General features: G+C 39.4%; 1 protein-coding gene across 2 annotated transcripts in view; it reads left to right on the forward strand.

The window, feature by feature from the left end:
* The window catches only part of TTC17 (tetratricopeptide repeat domain 17), a 113,546-nt gene extending 94,725 nt beyond the window's left edge, over positions 1-18,821 (forward strand). For both annotated transcript variants that reach the window (XM_045808782.2, XM_045808783.2), the window contains 3 exons: positions 15,216-15,335; positions 16,898-17,041; positions 18,620-18,821. In XM_045808782.2, coding sequence (XP_045664738.1) covers positions 15,216-15,335; positions 16,898-17,041; positions 18,620-18,751 — 396 coding nt within the window. In that variant the 3' untranslated portion in view covers positions 18,752-18,821. The remainder of the gene's footprint in view (positions 1-15,215; positions 15,336-16,897; positions 17,042-18,619) is intronic.
* Positions 18,822-20,871: the final 2,050 nt, after the last annotated feature.

Genomic DNA, 20,871 nt, shown 5'->3' on the forward strand with positions numbered 1-20,871 from the left:
AGTGCTAGCGCCTGCTCCAGACCCAAGGGCAAACATCCTCCGTCTGCTAGTAGTGACAAGGAATGCATGGCCCATCTTCAGCACACCCCAGGTCCCTCCAGAGGAGCAGCGAGACTGACAGCATCTCAACAGAGATGATAGAAACCAAAGGCCAGTGTAACAACATCTTTCAAGCTGAAAGAAAAAAACTGCAAGCCTAGAATTTTATACCAGCAAACATGTCCTTCAAATATTAAGGTGAAATAAAGATCAGTTCAAAGAAACGAAAATTCAGAGAATCTGGCACCAGTGGGCCTGCACTGAAATAATAATTAAAGTTCTCAGGAAAGTATATCCCAGATAGAAATACTGGCATGCAAGAGGGAATGAAGAGCGCCGGAAAGACAAATGGAAATGAACAGTAGCTGTACAAAATCATACCTGCGGGATCCTGAGGCACCATACTTTTCACGTATCACTAAAATTCACGGTAACAGGAACAGATGACAGGAGAGAAGTAAGTGAAGTTTAAAAGTTCTAAGGCTTAATTGGTATCAGCCAAGTACTAGAAGTAATAATTTGCATGGGACTGTGAAAAGTAAGAATACAGTTTTAAGCTCTAGGCTAACTACCAACAACGGTTTTAAAATGTAATTTAATAGAAGGAAAATGGAATAATATAAAACATTTGATTAATCTAAAAGTCAGGACAGGAAAAGGCACATAAAAATAAAACACAAGTGGAAAAGTAGGAAGTGTAGATCCCAAGCATATCAGTGGCTAAGTAAAAAAGATTATATAATTTAAGCATCTAGTATAGAATGGGTTTTTTAAATCCAGCTACATGCTGCTTATGAGAGAAACGCCTTAAATATCAGGTACAGAAGTGTTGAAAGTATGAAGATGGAAAATAATATACCATGCAAACAATTTTTTAAAAAGGTGATATAGCAACACTCTCATCAGGAAAAATAGACTTTGAAGCAGGAAGCATTACTGGCGTTAGAAGAGCTAAACTGGAAAAGATCGGTAATGGCAAATGTTGGAGATGCTACAGAGCAACCAGAACTTTCCTGTGTTGCCAGCGAGAGTATAACAGTACAGACATTTTGGAAAAGTTTAGTAGTCTGTTAAAAAATTAAGCATATACGACCTAGGGATTTTACTGCTAGATATTTATCAAAGAGGCATGAAAATACATGTCCACTTATTAAAAAATATTCACAGCAGATTTATTCATAATAGCCAAAAACAGTGAGGTGCCAGTCAATAGAAGAATGGATGAACAATGGTGTATTTACACAATGGATACTAATTATACTAATGGATTCAGCAAGAAAGATCCAATATCCATATTGATGAGTCTCAAAAATACTATGCTAATAAAAGAAGTTGGACACAAAAAAGTGCATAGTGTATGATTCCCAACTATATGAAATTCTGGAACAGGCAAAAACTCACCTACGGTGTTAGAAATCAGATCACTGGTTGCTTTGTGGGGGAAAGGGTTGACTAGGAAGCAGCTTGAAAGGACTTTCTAGAGTTGGAAATTTTCCACATCATTAGTAGTCAAAAGTGAATGTTTTACTTAAGATCTGAGCATTTCTATGTAAATTATACCTATTTTTAAAAATGAAGGTTAAATAAAGATTTTAGACCACCAGAAGCCGAAAGATGTTACCAACAGATTTGCTGTAAAAAATAACTAAAGGAATTTCTTCGGGCAGAAAGAAAACTATCCCAGATGGAAACAGGAAAGAGCAGAGAGCAACAGAAAGGGTAAATATGAGAGTAAATATAAATGAGTATAACCATACAAAGTAGTAACAGTAGTATCTTCTGATAGGAAGGTACAACAGCATCAGGTGTGTATGTCCAGAGTGAGTCCTTAGTCCAGGGACTGTTCTCTGCCTGCCACCCTTTGCTGCCAAGTCACAGTTCAAGTGCCAGGGAACAAGTCAAATGATATATTGTGGGAACTATCCTGGCTTAGATGTCCCAAGTTCCATATAAAAATGAGTATCTTTGTGATAGCCCCTTGAGTCCTAGAAAGGGCATAGCTACTTACAAGAACCATGGCACTCAGAAGCTCAGAACTGGCTTTCCACGAGGCATTTGTAGTTTATTTCCAGTTCTCCTCAGCCAGATACAATTTACCAGCTGAGGTCATTTTTACTATAAGCTATCTTGCCTGGTAAGAGAACATCCCCCCTTCATTACGTTTTCAGGAAAATAGAGCTAGGAGGTTAATCTAGTAACCATTTCCATTGTGGGCTCACAGACCAACCTCCATGACCTTGAGTTACTAACTTTAATACAACAACTCTCAGACTTTAGGGTCCACCAGAATCACCTGGTGGGCTTATTAGACTCAACAGATTGCTGGGCTTCCTGAGTTAGTAGGACTAGGGTTGGGCTTGAGAATGGACATTTGTAGTAAGCTGCTGGGTGATACTGCTGGTATGAAGATCATTTTGAAACCACTGCCTTAGAAAATGACAGTGATGACAAATAAAGCACTCCTTTCTCGTTTATCACTCGCAGAACAACAAGGATGTCCATATCCTCTTTGCTTCCGACTTTTAAGATAGTCATTATCCTTTGTTGTTTCTTCAAAAGCCCAAGGAGTTTTTGGTTTGCATTGCCATTAATTATCACTAAGTGTCTGCAGATGACATTGGTCATTCCCCATGTGAGGTTAGGCCTTCGGGACGCTGCCCAGGTTGCCACTGATGCCACTCCCACATGCGCTGCTCAGAAACCTGCTGCCCCCGACGTGCACCACACTGCGGCCATTGCCAGTGCAGCCAGTTTGTGTGCCAACTTGCCACCTAGCCCTTTTTGACCTGGGCGCTGGTACAGAGTAGGTCTCCCACTTCCGTCCACCACTCTCCCAGCTAGGGGCTCGTGGGCACCACGCCATGCTGAGTAGATCTCTGGCCCACCCAGTTTTGGTCAGAGCCAACCCAGCTGCTCCACCTTCTTGTCTAGTCCAGCCCCAGTCACAAACAGGGAGTCAAGCTCAAGTCTCTTCCCTGCCCCCTGCCGGGCATCAGTACCTAGTTTAAGCCAAATGCATCAACTACCCAAAGGCAATGTCATTCTCACCAGCCAGCCCACTTACAGCTGAGCTTCTGGTCAGTTCCATTTCATGGACAGTTGGGGAGGGGAGGAGTGGGCAGTTTCTCTCGGCATAAGTTTGTCTCCAGCTTTCCTCTAGTCCCACAACCGAAAGATTGATCCTCTGTCGTACAATGTCTCACTTTTGCCATCAGACTCGGAGAAAGTTGGCCCCCCACAGAGACTGCAGTTTCATCTGCATCTCCCCGGCCATTCTTTTATGTCACAGTGCCTTGGCCACATTGAACCAAGGAAATGAAAGTCCATTCCGCTGCTGCTACCACTCTGCAGTATCCACTGCCAGTGGATTAAGAGCCAGCTCAATAAATGTTTTGTACTAGCACAACTCAGTTGGGCACTTGTGACCTTGCCTTCACTCAGAAGGATAGAATAGGAAACCCAGTAAGCCAGCCGCGCAGCTTTTCATGTGTTTTTCCAAGAGTTCCCATAGCAGTCTGGCAACGGTCCCAGGGACAGTTATCTGCCCTTTCCCCCAAGTGACGGTTCAGGGATGAGGGATCAAGACCACATGAGTTGAGTGTGGGGACAACCCTGGTTTAGAACTCGCAAGTTCCATATAGAAACCAATAAATTTTACAAGAGTCCGATGGACCTGGAGTCCAAGAGTTCCAACAAGAAATGTCACACTTGGGAACGGTCACAGTCCTCTCAGTCCCCTGCAGTGTAGTCAGGTCATCTTTACCATAACTGTGTTGGCTGGTAACATGGCTGACATTCAACCTTTATTAGGTTTCCAGGGGAACACAGCTAAAAGATTAACATGAGATTAATTTTCCCATGAATACACATGGGCAGGGTGTTAGGTTTTAGCATTATCAGGGAAGTAGTAAAATTAAAGTAATAATTTGTATTTTTAGTCTGGAATAATTTAAAGATGCATATTGTAGTTTCTAGGCTAATCATTAAAAGAACAGTTAAAGAATGTATAGTTAAGGGAAAATGGAATAATAAAAAACATTTGATTAATTCAATAAAGAAGCAAGAAAGGAAGACAAAAGGAATATAAAATAGAAATACAGGTTATATGTAAAATATAAGAATGGGTAAAATGATATATAAATAGTAAAGTGATAGAGATAAGCACAGTATGTCAGTAATGACAGTAAATACAAAAGGACTAAGTATTCCAATTAGAGTACCAACATTATCACACTGGGTTAAAATACTGAACCCAATTATGTGCTGTTCACAAGTAACACACTTTAATATAAGATATTAAATGGTTGGAATTAAACAGATGGAAAAAAGATATACAAACACTAATCAAAAGAAAGCTGGTTTAACTATACTAACATCAGACAATGTGAAATTTGAGGGAAGAAGCATTACTACAGAAAAAGACAATTCATAATAATAGAGTGGTCAGCCCACCAGGAATATAGAAAATTGTAAATCTATGTGTAACCAGTAAGATAATTTCAAATTATATAAGACAAGCCTTAAACATTGGCAGATCTAAACAGAGAAACAGATGAATCTACAATCATAATAGACATCAGCCTCTCCCAGTAGGTGGTAGAACTAAGCAGACAAAGAAAAGTAAAAATATAGACCATCTTGCTAAAAAACAAATTTGACCTAACATATTTATATAACGTTGCATTAAACTCTGCCATAATTCTCATTTTTAAAAAAGCATATGGCTTAGTCGGTAGAGCATGCAACTCTTGATCTTGGGTTATGAGTTCAAGCCCCACGTTAGGATGGAGCCCACTTAAAATAGATTTTTTAAAAATGCACGTGGACCATTTACCATGTTGATCGTAAGCTGAGTCATAAATTAAAATTTTAAATATTGAAATAATTTATAGAGTGTATTATCTGACCATAGTGGAATTAAATTAAAAAAATGAAGATCAGAAGCAAAAGAACAGATGGAAAATCCTCAGCAATTTTGGTGACATTAAGGAATACACCTCTATATGTAACCCATGGGTCAGTGATGAAAGCCCAAGCAAAATTAGAAAATATTTTGAAATGAATGATAATAAAGATAAAGCATGTCAAAACTTGTAGGATGCAGCTAAAGCAGTGTTTGATGGAAGTTTATAGCCCTTAAATGGCTATATATTTTTTTAAAAGGACCGAAAATCAGTTATCTATGTTTTTATCTCAAAAAGCTAGAAAAAGAACAAATCAAAACTACAGTGAGATATTTCTTGCCAGTGACATTGGCAGAAATCCAGAAGTTTGATAGACTCATTGAGGCTGTGGAGAAATTGGCACTGACATACATACATTGCTGGTGGAAAGGCAAAAAGGAATAACCTTTATGGAGAGAAAATTGACTATATCTAGCAAAATTATACATTCATTTACCCATGTAGCCAGCTTTCAGGAATCCTTTTTAAAAATACACTGGACAAAAAATTAATACAAAAATACCTGTGAATAAGGCTGTTGATTATAGCCTCATTTGAAATAGCCTGGAAACAACCCAGATGCCCAACAGGAGACTGATTAAATAAAAAAGTCCTCAGTGGGTGTTTATTGGGTGTGAACATCCACACAATGGAGTCTTTTACAGCTGTCAAAAAGAATGAAGACAATTTCTGTAAACTTCTATGAAATAATCTCCAGGAGATAGCCAGTGAAAAAAAGGAAAAGTGGAAAAAATCTTCTCTCTGATTACAAAATTTTGCTTTTTAAACAATGGCAAGGTGGGGGATGTATGTAGAAAAAAACAGATATTTTAAAATGGAAGAGTAGCTTTTAAAAAGACTTTTAAGTGGTTTTCCATAGGGGAAAGAAAGAAATTGGATGGGAAAGACCAGGCATGAAGCTAGATTTCCTTGAATCTACATTGTCTTTTCTATTTGACTTTGAAAACAAATATTTTATATAATTAAAAGACAAATTTTAATAAGGCAGTTCCTAGTTGAAGTTAAGTGAGTCCAACTACGTATTCAGTTAGTGAGTGTAACCACATCAAGAGGAACTATTCCAAGTGACTTTAAAAGACAGTTATTTGACTACCTCCCTGATGGGATTTACCCTAAACACAAAACAAAACCTTATTCGTTTTCAGTAATACTGTTGTTAATAACACTGATATTGTCCTGAGAGTGTAAGTGTATGCAATGCAAAATAAATGAGTAGTTTTGTTGTTGATGTTGAGAACTAGAGCTTGGGCATGGGCGAAGGACGTAAAAGTGTGAGAATGATGATGTTAAGTAAACGTCTGTAGTCGTGAATTGGAAATACCAGCAAAACATTGTCATATATTTACACATTTCCTAACTTTATTTGCTGACAAGACTAATATCAGTGAGTAGCCCAGTATTGGTAAGCACACTTTGTGCCTAGATATTGATCTTTAGATACCATTTTCCACTAAAAGGATGCAGAATATCTTGGCAAAATGGCTTCTGCCAAGTCTGGGAAAGCAAAGAAGCTCCCAAAGTCAACCAAGGTTGAAGAACTCGGAGCCAACTGGAATATGCTCGCATTGGCCAAAGATGGAACACTTTGAGCAGCAAAACTCAACAAAGCAACTGAGTGGGAGATACACATCACATATATTAAACAATATTTAAACTTCCGAATTCACTGTGAGGATTTGCTTTTGGAGGATGCATGGGAACAACTTGGGGATTTTTTTTATATGAAAAGAAAATAACAAGCATGTCTGGGATTTGCTTCAAATTAATATGGATGAGGGGTTAGAGGAAATCAGAAGTGGCCATGAATTGATAAGGATTGAAGCTGGGCGATGAGTGCATGGAAGTTCTTATACTATTATCTTCTTTTGTATATCTTTGATATTTGTCATTATAAAATATTTTTAAAATGTTATCTCAAAGGCAGGCAAACAAATAGCATATCGGAAATGAGCAAGTTAAACTAATTGATACCTTAAACTAAAAATATATTTGTTTATTTAGGTCAAATACTCATTGGGTGAGTTAGATATAATTAAATAACTAGTGAATTGCAAGCTTTGTGTAAAAAATTACCAAAATATTATAGAGACAAGAAGATAAGTGAATCAACACATTCAGGAAGCACACTGTCTTCCAAGCTGGAGAAATAAAAAAAATTCCATGCCTAGCTACATGATAGTAAAACAGCAAAGACAGAGGTATCCTAAAAGCATCTATTTCAGTTGGGGTACTGTCGGGAAAACAGAAACAACATTAGGTGATTCCGAAAAGCAAATTGAAGGTAGAGAATTGATGACATTGTTGTGGGAGGGCGAAAAAGAAACACGGAAACACCTGACTGCGGTAAGCTAGAGATGCCATCTGCTGGGCCTGGCTCCTACCACTAGGGATGAGAGGGGCAGGCAGGCAGTGGGGTTTTCAAAATCTAGGTGTTCATGGCAGGAGTTCTGGCAAGTGGGAGTTCTAGCTTCTGAAAAGGGAGCATAGCCTGGCTGCTAAAGGGGTGCAGTGAGGCTGGGTCTGGGAGTGCAAAGTACTGTTGCTCAAATGACACTTTCAGGCGCAACATGCAAACAGGAAGAAAAAAGTCCCTTCTCCCTCTTGCCTTCCAGTCTCCTAGTGTGCGCATTTGCAGACCCTAATAAGAAGCCTGCTAGCAAGGGAGAAATATGGTTTGCAGTGTTCCAGCCACAGTACCACAGAGCAGATTATAGAATTTTGGATTTGCATCTGACCACTTAATAAAGACCACAACATGCATGCATGAATTTATTCATCAGCAGATATGTAGCAAAGGCCTACCGTGTACCAAATACTTTTTAAGGCTTGGGATAAATCAGTAAAGAAAAGTTTAGACAAAGATCTCTGCCCTTATGGAGTAAGAGAGGACAGATTACAGGCAGAGGAATGATGCTTAAAATGACGGCCTGAGGGCGCCTGGGTGACTCAGTCCTTAAGCATCTGCCTCCGGCTCAGGGCGTGATCCTGGAGTTCTGGGATCAAGCCCCACATCAGGCTCCTCTACTGGGAGCCTGCTTCTCCCTCTCCCACTCCCCCTGCTTGTGTTCCCTCTCTCGCTGGCTGTCTCTATCTCTGTCAAATGAATAAATAAAATCTTTTAAAAAAAAATGACAGCCTGTTTCTCATAGCAACTATCTAAGCCAGATGATAGTTTTGAAAGCATACCGGGCCTCCCTAGAATTGTGTACCTTACAATGAGAGAAGAATAAAGACATTTAAAGATAACTGGGAAAAGTTTACTAACAAGATTCTTACCTAAAAGAACTTCTCGGGGTGCCTGGGTGGCACAGTCATTAAGCGTCTGCCTTTGGCTCAGGTCATGATCCCAGAGTCCTGGGATCGAGCTCCGCCTCGGGCTCCCAGCTCAGCGGGAAGCCTGCTTCCCCCTCTCCCACTCCCCCTGCTCGTGTTCCCTCTCTCACTGTGTGTCTCTCTGTCAAATAAGTAAAACCTTTAAAAAAATAAAAAATAAAAGAACTTCTCTATATGAAAGCCAAAGAAGGATTGTCTGAGACAAAAGATTTGCTAAGCAAATAAAATGATACAGGCATGCAAACCCAAGCAAACATTGTCTGTAGAAAACGATTAATTTGTGGGATTTTTAAGAGAAATGACTAAACCGAAATCCAGTACAAAACAATATACATTTAAGGGTGGGATAATCTGAGTTAAGGTGTTCAAAAGGCCTCTTAATGTTTAGGAGGAATGATTTAACATATTGCTTGGACTTTACATTAAATATTGAGTAAAGATTTAAGATTAACTGTTAAAAAGAATGCACAAATCCCAAACCTTTGAGGATAAAATAATGAAGCAAGGAAGGGGAGCATCACAAAAAAACAAAAACAAAAAACAAAATAAATGCAAGAAGTGGCAAAAAAAAAAAAAAAGGAGGCAAAAAAAAAAAAAGGAGGAAAAAAGTGTTTAAGGATCAGAACAGCAGCAACAAAAAATGATAACAAATAGAAGCCAAGAAGTAAACAGTCTTAAAAACAATCTGTAATAAGGGACACTCGGGTGACTCAGTTGGTTAAGCATCTGCCTTCAGCTCAGGTCTTGATCCCAGGGTCCTGGGATGGAGCCCTGAGTCAGGCTCCCTGCTTAGCACTAGGGAGTCTGCTTCTCCCTCTGCCCCTCTCCCCACTTGAGCTTGCTTGCACACAATCTCTCGTCTCTCAAATAAAATCTTTTAAAAAAAGATTCTGTAATATAGCAGTCACAATAATGTCAAATTGGAAATTTTGAAAAGATTTAATAAGAGTCATGCCTGAAACATAATATAAATGTTGAAAAAAATGGGAAAAGATATACCAGGTACTTGCTAATCAAAAGAAAGTAGGTATAGTTATTAATTACCTGAAAAAATATATTTCAAAACAAAAAAATTATTAGGGGCAGAGAAAGTGACTATCTAATGGTAAGAGATTTAATTCACCAGAAAGATATACTAGTTCTAAACTTATACATACCCAATGAAGTAATCTCAAAAATGTAAAGCAAAAATTTTTGATTGATCTACTGAAAGAAATTAACAAATAACAACATAAATACCTTTCCCCACCGTTGATAAGCCAATCAGTGTCTGAATCTATATCATGAAGTGTGTTATTCTCTGGTTTCCTTTGCTTATAATACTTTGTCTAGTTTTGTTATTAGGTTAATACTTTGTATAATGAGTTATAATGAGTATAATGAGTTAATAAGTGTTCCCTCCACCTTATTTTTCCAAAAGACTTTATAGAGAAGTGGTATTATTTCTTCCTTAAATATTTGATAGAATTCAGCAGTGAAGCCATCTGGGCCAGGATTGTTGTGAGAGATTTCTAAAAAATTCAATTTCTTTAATAAAAAGTATTCAAATTATCTCTCTTCTTGAGTCAGTTTTGTTAGTTGTGTCTTTAAAGAAATTTGTCCACTTCATCTGAGTTGTTTATTAGCATAGGATTGTTCATAATATATTTTTTTCTCATTCTGTTAACATCTGTAGGATCGGTAGTAACATGCACTCTCGTAATTCTGATGTTGGTACTTTGTATCTTTTCTCTTTTTTTTCCTGATCAGACTGACTAGAAATTTATCCATTTATTGGTCTTCTCAAAGAACCAGGAAACAAGGTTTTGGATCCATTGATATTTCCCTGTTGTTTTTATTTTCTCTTTCACTGACGTCTGCTCTTATCTTTACTATTTCCCATCTTCTGCTTCTTAGGATTTAATTTGCTGGGGTTTTTTTAGTTTCTTTATGTGGAGGCTTAGGTTATTGATTTGATCCCTTGCTTTTCTAAGGTAGGTGTTTAGTGCTGAAAGTTACCCTCTAAATTCTGTTTTAGCTGCGTATCACAAATTGTGTTGTATTTTCATTCATTTTAAAATAGTTTATGATTTTCCTCCTAATTTCTCCTTTGATCTGTTATTTAGAAGTATGTTATTTGAGTTTCCAACTGTTGGGCATTTTCCAGATCTCTTTAATTAATTTCTAATTTAATTTCATTGCAGTAAATGAGCATAGTTTATGTGACTTAAATTCTTTTAAACTTATTCAGACTTGTTTTATGACCCAGAATATGATCTGCCTTGGTAAATGTTCCATGTACATCAGAAAAGAATACTACTACTGTTAGAGTATTCTAGAAATGTCATTTAGGTCAAGTTGTTTGATAATATTGTCCGTGTCTTCTTTATCTTTACTGATTTTTTTTGTATATTTCTTCTATCTGTTATTGAGAAGTATGTTGAAATCTACAGCTATAATTCTGAATTTGTATATATTTTATTTTCTATCAGTTTTTGATTTTTGCATTTTTAAGTTCTATTATTAGGTACAGAAATCAGTGAAATAGAAACCAAAGATAGAATGGTGATCCACAATCCAAAAGTTGTTTCTTTGAGGCACTAGTCAGGCAAAATTAATCTAGAAAAAATGAAGCACAAATAACCAATATTGAAGGAAAAGGGAAGCAAAACTACAGCTAAAAAGATAAGAAAATGATACAATTAACAATTTTATGCCAATAAATTTGAAAACAGTTGTAAAGAAGACAAATTTCTAGAAAAATATAATTACGCAAATTGATTTGGATATTATAACTCAAATAAATTGAAGCAGTAGGTTAAAAAATATCTTCTCGCAAAGAATACAAGGCCTGTTGATTTTACATGTGAATTCTACCAAAATTTTAAGAAATATACCATCTCAATATAAACAGATTCTTCTGGACAGCGGAAGAGGGAACAACTTCCCAGTTAATTACTTGAGACAAGACTAGTGTAGCCTTGAAAACAAAACTAGACAAAGATATTATAAGAAAGAAAAATTATACTCTAAGCTCACTTTACAAACAATAGGTATCAAAACCATATACCAAATTTTAACAGACTAAATCTAGCAGCATTTATTTTTCTTTTACAAGATGCACCTTGATCGAGTTGGGTTTATCCCAGAAATACAAAAATGGTCTAACTTTAGGAAAACTCTGTATTTCATCAACCAAATTAAAGGATTAAAATTATGAAATTATTTCAGTAGATTGCATTTGATAAAATGCAATACTATTCATGATGTGAATCTAATGCAAATTAAGACTAGACAAGGACTTCCTTAATCTGATGAGAAGAATCAACAAAATACTACAGCAAAGATGATTCTAAATGGGGAATATTTAAAATAATTCTTTGAAGTCAGGAAAGAGAATGCCCACCATCACCACTTTTTTCCAAATTTGTACCAAAAGTCCTAGCACGTACAGTAAACCAAAAAAAAAAAAGAAGTTAATGGCGTAAGTATTAGGAAGAAAAAAACCAAAGTATTATTCAGAAATGATGTGATTATCTACGTAGCAAACCCAAAAGAATCTATAAATTTTTAGAAATAATATTTTTATCAAGATGGCTGCCTGTGACGTCAATAAAAATAATCTCTATGCAGTAGCAAAAAGTATTAGAAAACATAATTTTCAAAATGTATTTCCATCACTACAAAAATATGAAGCCCCCAATAATAAATCTAACAAAAAATTTGTAAGCCCTGTCTGCACAAAGTGATACAACTTTATTGAAAGGCATTTTAAAAGACCTAAATAAACAGAGATATATAATGTTCATGGATAAGACAACACACATCATAAACATGTCAGTTTTCCCGAATTTGATTTATAGAGTCAATGCTACCATAATCAAAATGCCAACAAGTTTTTTTTATGGTATTTGAAAAGCAGACCTTTATATGGAAGGGTAAGGAATGGACATGACACTCTTGAAAAAAATAAGGTTGTGAAAATTGCCTTACTTTTATGAAAAATTATAAAACAAGCCATAATGCCATTTGCTCAAGGATAAACAGAAATAATGACAAGGGGGGACTACATAGAAAGCCCGAATCATGAAACACTACATCAAAAACTAATGATGTACTGCATGGTGACTAACATAATATAATTAAAAATATAATAATAATAATAAAGTTCTGAAGCCGACTCTGACATACATTGGACTGTGGATGATCAACAGAGAGAGAAGGGATTTTGCAGGACGCTCATTCATCCTCACCTCACAGCTTACACAAAAAAGGAATTCCATGTGAATTAAGGACTCGAGTATCAAAGACAAAGACTTAAAAATTAGAATGAAATGTGGGAGATGATCTTTCTGGCCTTTGAATAGAAAATGATTTCTTAAGATACTAAAGCACTAACCAGAAGAGAAAATGTGAGTAAGTTCAACTGCATTAAAGTTTAAATTTTTTAAATTAAAGACATTTTTTAAATGAAAGAGAGAGAAGCCGGGGTGAGAGAAAGTATGTGTAAAACCCATTCAACCTACAAGGACTGATAGGCAGAACATATAAACAAATCGATGAGAAAGATAAATAGTAGAACGATACATAAAAGATATTAACAGACATTTCACTGAAAGAAGATGTGTGTGGCTGATAAATTCAAGAAACAGTTTCGGTCTCACTAATGATCAGGAAATGCAAACCAAGACCACAGTAAGATGCTGTTTTACCCCCACTGACGACACCGAGAATTAGAAAGGCTACAAAGCAAGAAGCATGTCTAAACATTGCTGGTGGGATTGTAGATTGTTACAGCACCTGTAGGGAACAAGTTAGCATTCTCTTGTTGTGTTGAACATGTGCATATCTTGTGAACCAGCGGTCCTACCCCTAGGTATCTACTCTAGACTAGAGAAACTGCACATTTATTTGCAACAGAAAACTTAAAAACAGGAAATAACTCAGAGCCCCCATCTACAGAAAATGGATAAATATATTCATTTAATGGACATTTAATTATGCAGCAAGGAAATTGAATAAGTTAAAGCTACACACAACATGGATGAATTTTAGAAATAGAGTGTTGAGTAAAAATTTCAGGGCCCGGAAGTCTCTGTACAGTATTAGAGCACTTTTATAATGCACAGGAAGAAGTACACTGCGGATTATATTGTTGAAGCAAATATACGGGTGTGTGTGTGAGAGAGAGAGAGATGGAACAGTGTATAAAAAAGCAATGGAATAACGAACGTAGCATTTAGGATAGTGTGTGCCTCTGGAGAAAAGGCAAGAGGCTAGACACATAGGTGGCTGGCTGCAAGTTCATTCTTCACTAGGCTGGCAGCTTCTGGGAGATTCGTTATTTTATGTTTTATCACGTAAGTGTATATTTTTATATAATCACTTATGTATATATATGATTATATAAACATGCTCTTTTGTATGTGTGAAATATTGGCATTAATGAAAGATCATTTGAGTTTTAAAAAAAGACTCCTTCTGAGAAGCCGATCAATAGGACCAAGTCACTAAGAAAGGGGAATAAATCAGGCAGCCTCAGATTTCTCTGTAGCAGCCATCCGTGCCAGCAGGCAATGGAACAGTGCCAACATGTTATTCAAGGAAAGAAAGAATGAGCCATGGTTTTACAGCCAGCCAGCTGTCCTTCAGGTATGAGGGCTGCAGACAGAAAGTTTTGAACATGTATGATCGTATTCGTTTGCTAGGGCTACCATAACAAAGCACCACAGACTGGGTACCTTAAGCGGTAGAAATTTGTTTTCTCACATTTCTGGAGGCCACACGTCTGGGATCCAGGTGCCGACAGGGTGGGTTTCCTCTGGGGCCTCCGTCCTTGGCTGCCAATGGCTAGCTTCTTGCTGCCTCTCACAGGGTCGTCCCTCTGCACACAGGACCCTGAAGTATCGCTTCCTCTTCTATAAATCCTTCATATAAACCAGTCGTATTGCATTAAGGCCTCACACTGACGGCCTCATTTTAATTTAATTACCTCCTTAAAGACCTTATCTCCAAATACAGTTACATTCTGAGGTATGAGGGGCTGAGATTTCAACATATGTGTCTTGGAGGAGCACAGTTCAGCCCATAACAACAGTGTCCAAGAATATTGTTCCCACTGACAGTAGTGGGCTGAACCTCAGCCAACCACCAGATGATTGGGGAAGCCACACGAAAGTAATGTCAGTCATCAATGAATATATTTAGCTGCAAAACCAATAGGAAAACAAATATGGGGGATAGGGCGATAGAGCAGAATACGAATACTATACGCCCTGACGATGAAGAGTAATGAAATTACCAAAAAATTAGATTGGAAGAAAGAAAAAAGGTAGAAAGCAGGAAGCAGGGTAAGTTTTCTGATTGCTTCATCTGTGATGGCTGGGAGTTAGAGACCGTGCATCAAAAGGGGCAAATGAAGTAGACAGGAAAATCCAAGATTAGACCTAAATTAAGTGCTGAAATTTTGTATATGGTAAAGGTTAGCATCTCACTGAGGGAAGAGAGATGAATAATTTGTTAAATCTTATTGGGACAACTTAGTAACGATCTAAGTTGGAGCCATACCTTTTACACCAAGTTAAATTTCAATGGATCAAAGATTTAAATGTGAAAAATGAAACTTTACAGTTCTGGGGGGGAAATGTGGTAAAATTTCTTGATAACCTTGAAGTAAGCAAGACCTTGTCAGCCACAACTGAAAAATCCAGAAGCCATCTAAAGTAATAAACTGAAGTATGTAGAAATCAAAGCCTACATCACATCAAAAAACCAGAGGCCCAAGGGTAGACATCAGAAGACTGAGGGAATGTATCTGTAATTCATATCATAGACATGGGACTAATCTCTCTAATATATATATTTAAGAGACACCAGCTTCAACTGATCATTCCTTTGTAGAACCAGACATCCTGGGTCCTTTCCAGCATGGCAGCCCTCTACTGGAGAGTGAAAGGCCAAGGAAAGAAGGCGATCGACTGCCTCCGCCAGGCCCTCCACTATGCTCCACACCAGATGAAGGTGAGTGCAGCTCTGAAGTGCGAATTTCTGTCTCTTGGTCCTTTCCACTGTTTATTCTGAGGTTTCAACTATCTTTCCTCACGCTCGGCCAGTAAGAAAGTGGCAAAAGGCTAGCATAGGCTGGCAGAACCTTCAACCCCACTTATACTGCTGCAAGCCTGGGAGTGAGACCCACTACCATGCCTTCCCTGCCTCCGCAAGTGGGAACACGGGGGAAGGTCTTCAAGAGTCCATCATTTAATGTCCCTTCTACTGTTTGCAGAGCCACCCAGCGTACAACAAATGCACTGGCCTAGGCAAGCTGTCACCCCTCAAGTCCTTCTGGGATTAGCTTACCCCCAGGGGACCTGGAGGCCTGTGATACTTGTTTTATGTATACTACTGAATTAAGCTTGTTTCCAGACACCAAAACCAAAGCAGTTTCCATCTCTTCTTACATATCGGCCAGTTCCTGGTCTCCTTCAGACTTCACCTTTTCCACAAAAACAAAAAGCACATCACATCAGTGTGATGTCACATCAGTCTTTCCAAAAATGCCACTTACTGCTGAGATGACTGAGAACGTTCAGCTTTTTAACAGCACAGTTGTATCCACACGTGCTGAGTTCTGCGTTCGCCTCCACATCTCAGACCTCCCGAAGACACGGCTCATGTCTTCTTTGTTCATAAGGGCAGCATATGGAATGGTGACAGGAGCTGTGCCTCTTGCTAGCTTTGTGACCTCACATAATGACCTCACTCCATGAGTGTCCAGTAAGGACGAAGGTGGGTCCTTTTCCCCTAGGTCTTCTGTATCTCCTGTGGAACCCGGTACGGTGTGGTGCAGGTGGTGCTTGCTTGAGTAACAAGCTTAAAGGACTCAGTATTTGTGCTAATAACAGTGTTGCTACTTGTTCAGCCCATCATTCTGTGCTCTGTACTGCTAGACATAGACAAGGGCCAGCCAGCACTCTAGGTCAGGGGTCAGAAAAAGAAATTTCGGCTCTGCGGGCCAGACAGCCTTGTTGGAGCCACTTGGTTCCGCCATGAAATAGCCACAGAAATACGTAAAGGAACAGGAATGGTTACATTCCAGTAAAACATTACAAATATAGGCAGCAGGCATAGCTTCGGCCTGTAGGCCAGAGTTTGCCGGCCCTGGTTCAAGCAGGTGATGCCGTGGACCTTGCAGAAGACACTTCGGCTCTCCCACAGCAGGACTCACAAGTGTCATCTGAGGACAGGCGTCAGGCTGTGAATTGTTTATTACCAGTCTGCAATGAGACAGAAGCCTGCCCCAGCATGTAAACCAGCAACTTCACCAAGCAGATTGTTTACTCACCTGACTCTTCCACTTTGTGTTTGAGGCCAGACTTTCCTAATGAAAGGAGTAATGCATTGGTTTGTGTCCTCATGCAGTCTCCTCATCTGTCACAGACCAGTAGCAACCAGAAGACTCGCAGGTTCAGTTGCATTACTCGGTCATGCAGGAAAAACTTACTGCATTATTTACGGTCAGAACCACCAGGAACGAAGGCTCGCACATCAGTACCCTTTCCTTCTCACCATTCTTGCTTTCCCAGGACGTGCCCCTGATCAGCCTGGCTAACATCTTGCACAACGCCAAGCTCTGGAACGACGCCGTCATAGTAGCCACCATGGCAGTAGAGATCGCGCCACACTTTGCCGTGAACCACTTCACCCTGGGCAACGTCTACGTGGCGATGGTGAGGTCACTGGCGGGGGCAGAGCATACCACCTCTGCCACTGTCTCTCCCCCCCTCACCTTTGCTTTCAGAACTCCCTTGATGGTGTCCGTGCCCTCCAGTTCCCTGTACATTTTTTGTCTCTGATTGCTAGCTCCAACAAAGGTATTTTTTATGGCTAAGGAGTTTGTGAATTAAAAAAAAAAAATAGTACATGAAATTCATCTAAGTATTTGCAACTGTGTAGCTCCTCCCGGTGAGTTTCACACTCACGGTAGAGTCAGATTTACCTAACACTCCCCGTGGACAGAAACACCCGTGCGCTCTTGCTTTCCGGTGGGGCCAGGTACTTATATCACTGTGCTTATGAGGCCCTGTGCATGTCATTCTTGCCGTATTTTCACCTTGGTTTATTCATTTACTTTTTAAGTGTCTGTCTCTCCCTCCAGACGATGCACTCCTTTGGGAAGAGACTCTTCTTCACCTTTCTGCCCCTAGCACTTCACAGTGTTTGGCACGTACGAGGTGCTCGTCGTGTGTTTCATGAATGGTGGCATGCCACTGGCTTCATGGGATACCATTTCCAGAGCAAACGGCAAAGCCATCATCCAGAACCCTCATTCTGGTCAGAAACAAGGACTGATTTCAGAACTTAAAATCCCAGGGGTGCCCTGGAAGCTGTCATAGCTGAATTTAAAATGAGAATCATGCTATGCATTTTCATCTAAAGCTTGGTGTCCCACATGGGGCGATTCCCAAGGTACTCTCAATAAAGGTTAATAGAAGGAGCAGCTTGAAGCTTTAAGTTTTATGTGTCATCCTTGACTTGAAAGGCAGCGAGTGTAATTTGGCCGGGTACGTATTGCTGAATGTGCAAATTTCTTTCTCTGTTTCTTAAAATCGAAGAATCTATTTTTGTCCCCAGTAAATGTGAAATTTGCTACTATGAATGAGGAATTCTGCGTCTCACTTGCCTAGAAGGAGTCATTTAACCATTTGGTTTGGGCTCTTCTTTGAGAGTATTGGTCTAAGTGAAAGGTGAATGCCTTCAAATATGACAGTGATCATTTTCAAATGATGTTCGTATTTTTAAATGTGAGGGAGAAAAAAAACTGTTCCAAAATGTACAGCACCTGACTTTGAGATATTTGACTTCCATCTTTCTAGCTGTAGTAGAAAATTCAGGCAGATGCATAAGGAGCATTTGCCAGGCACAGTTCTAGAGGTTTCTGTGAGGATTCAGTGGAGGGTTTTCATAAAGCACCCAGCACAGTGCCTGGCACACGGTCAATACTCAGCCATGTTGGTCCTCACCGTCACCTCCAGGATTACTCCCACTTTTGGCTCAGACCTTTGTAAAATCGATCTCCCCTTTCCCTTTGGCTCTTGGGCTCTGCCTTCGTTTTCTTCGTGATACTGTACCTTGGGCGTGGTGTCACCTTCCAGACCCCAGAGTTTTCCTCAGAGACGTAGATCCGTTGAGAAAACCCCCCAGGATTGCTACTAGCACAGAGGTGTTTCTCAAGGAAAAAGAAGTCACGGTACGCATTCAGCCAGGTGGCGGTATCCCTCTCACATCTGTCCCTGTGCCCCTCACAGGAGGAGTTTGAGAAAGCCCTGGTGTGGTATGAATCGACGCTGAAGCTGCAGCCTGAGTTCGTTCCGGCCAAGAACCGAATCCAGACCATCCAGTGTCACTTAATGCTGAAGAAGGGACGGCGCTCTCCTTAGTGCACCCTCCTCTCTCTCTCATCTCTCTCTCTTCTCATGCTCTTAAAAAAAAAAAAAAAAAAATACGAAACCAATCATTGTCAGTATCTACTTTTAATGATGTGTGTGAAAATAACTAAGACTTACAACAGGACTTTTACATACGTGGGAATCATTTTGTCTTTGTTTTTAAGTTCCCTCTTTCCCCCAGCCAACCTCAGAAACACAAATTTCTCAAAAGGAAAATGCAGCGGAAAGATACCGTGTAAATACTGAGCCAAGACGTTTCTGGAGCTGTGCTCTGTCTCCAAAACCTCAATGCCTTTAGGGCTTTTCTCAGTGGTCCAGCCGGCCTCCTCCTCCTCGTGGGCGGAGGACGAAACCGCGTTGCACATTCTCTGCTTCCTGTCGTAGCCTCTGTTGTCAGTGGAAATGCAGAAGCCCACCCGGTGCCAGTGAGAAGCAACGTTGTGCGCTCTCGCCATTAGATCCATGCCGTCCCCCGTCGTGTCCGTTCCATGCTGCTATGTCACAAACCTTCAGAGGTAGTTTGCCGGGGAGGAAGGGGAAATGATTTTTAAAACAAAATATTGACAACAACAAAAACTCTTAGGATCACCTGACCTTTGTAATGTTATTTATGTTGGGGAGGGAGGGGGGCTGAGAAGGGGAAATCAGCAGTGTACAACATCTATATATCATTTGTACTTTAATTACAAATCACAAGGAAACCGATAAGTTGAAATCCTATATAACAGGTTTATATATATAGAATATGTATATTTGAAGCCCTCGACAGACTGAGTCTGTTTTACTAATTCTTTGTTCACCGTGTTACCCATCTTGGAATAAGGTGTGAGTGTCAGCTCCCTCTCTCTGAGGCCTTCAAACTTAGCTCCTCGGGAGAGAGCGATGCGCCAAGGTTGAGTGTTTCTGTACAATGCTTTTACCTCTGGTCCCAGGAGAATCAGAAGCTCCAGACATTTTGGAATCTTCAAGGGCACATACTGAGAACAAAAATAAAAGTTGTTTATGAGCAAAATAGATCTGGAGTGTGTTTTTTTCTTTAAAACCAGGCTAACGTGGACAGCTCAGAAGCCAACGATAACTAGATCTGATCCTGTCATGTCCTGGGTCGTTCGTTTCTTTTTCTTTCTTTCTTTCTTTCTTTCTTTCTTTCTTTCTTTCTTTCTTTCTTTCTTTCTTTCTTTCTTTCTTTCTTTTTCTCTTTCTTTCTTTCTTTCTTTCTTTCTTTTCTCTTTCTCTTTCTCTTTCTCTTTCTCTTTCTCTTTCTCTTTCTCTCCCTCCCTCTCTCTCTCTCCCTCTCTTTCCACAACCAGCAAGGTGAGGGGAGAAACAATCCATCACTGGGTTTTATGGTTGATGAATTTATTAGCATGATACATTTGACCGGGAGAGATGCACAATCAGCAAGTGTTCAGAGTTGGGTATATAACTGTCCTTCCCAGAAAGGAAGAATTGTCTAAGTCACAAAGTCACATCCCCTCAGGTGAGCGCTGATCCTGAAATTCATCCAGGTAATCAGAGCCTTGGTGGGAGTCCCCAGGCACACACTACACAGACAGCGAATGTTAACTCTTGTTAGCAGAGGTCTTCAGTCCTGCCATCACATCTTCCCAATTCTAGAAATAAATTACTTTTTCCTCTGTGTTAAGAGTTTTGTTCCATTTCTGGACCCTGATTCAAAAGTTTGCTTCCATGAAATAGCCTGGAAAGTAAGGAGCTTGCCTCTGAGAGCATTTAATAGAAATGCCACCTGAAGAAATTTTTTTATCTGTTTTTCACTTTGGTGGATTTCTTCCATTCTGTCTTCCAATTCACTGACTCTTCAGCTGTGTCTAGTCGTCTGCTTTGCCATTGAGATTTTTGTTGCAGTAATGATATTTTTCATTTGTAGGATTTCTGTGTGGTTCTTGTTTTTCATATCTGCTCATGTTTCATGATCTCTCCTTGTTTTGTGGATGCTAGTCTTTTAACAACTTGAACATCTTCAACATTCTTACTTTTCAAATCACTCTATTATTTCTTGTTCGTTAGGAATGAATTCTACTTGGGCATGTGGACTATTGACCCCACCCTGGTTCTGTCTTTAAATTTCTGCTCTTCTCTGTATTCTCTCA

Source organism: Ursus americanus, chromosome 24 (assembly GCF_024610735.1).
Source record: "Ursus americanus isolate L20-20 chromosome 24, mUrsAme1.1.p, whole genome shotgun sequence".
NCBI classification, from domain to species: domain Eukaryota; kingdom Metazoa; phylum Chordata; class Mammalia; order Carnivora; family Ursidae; genus Ursus; species Ursus americanus.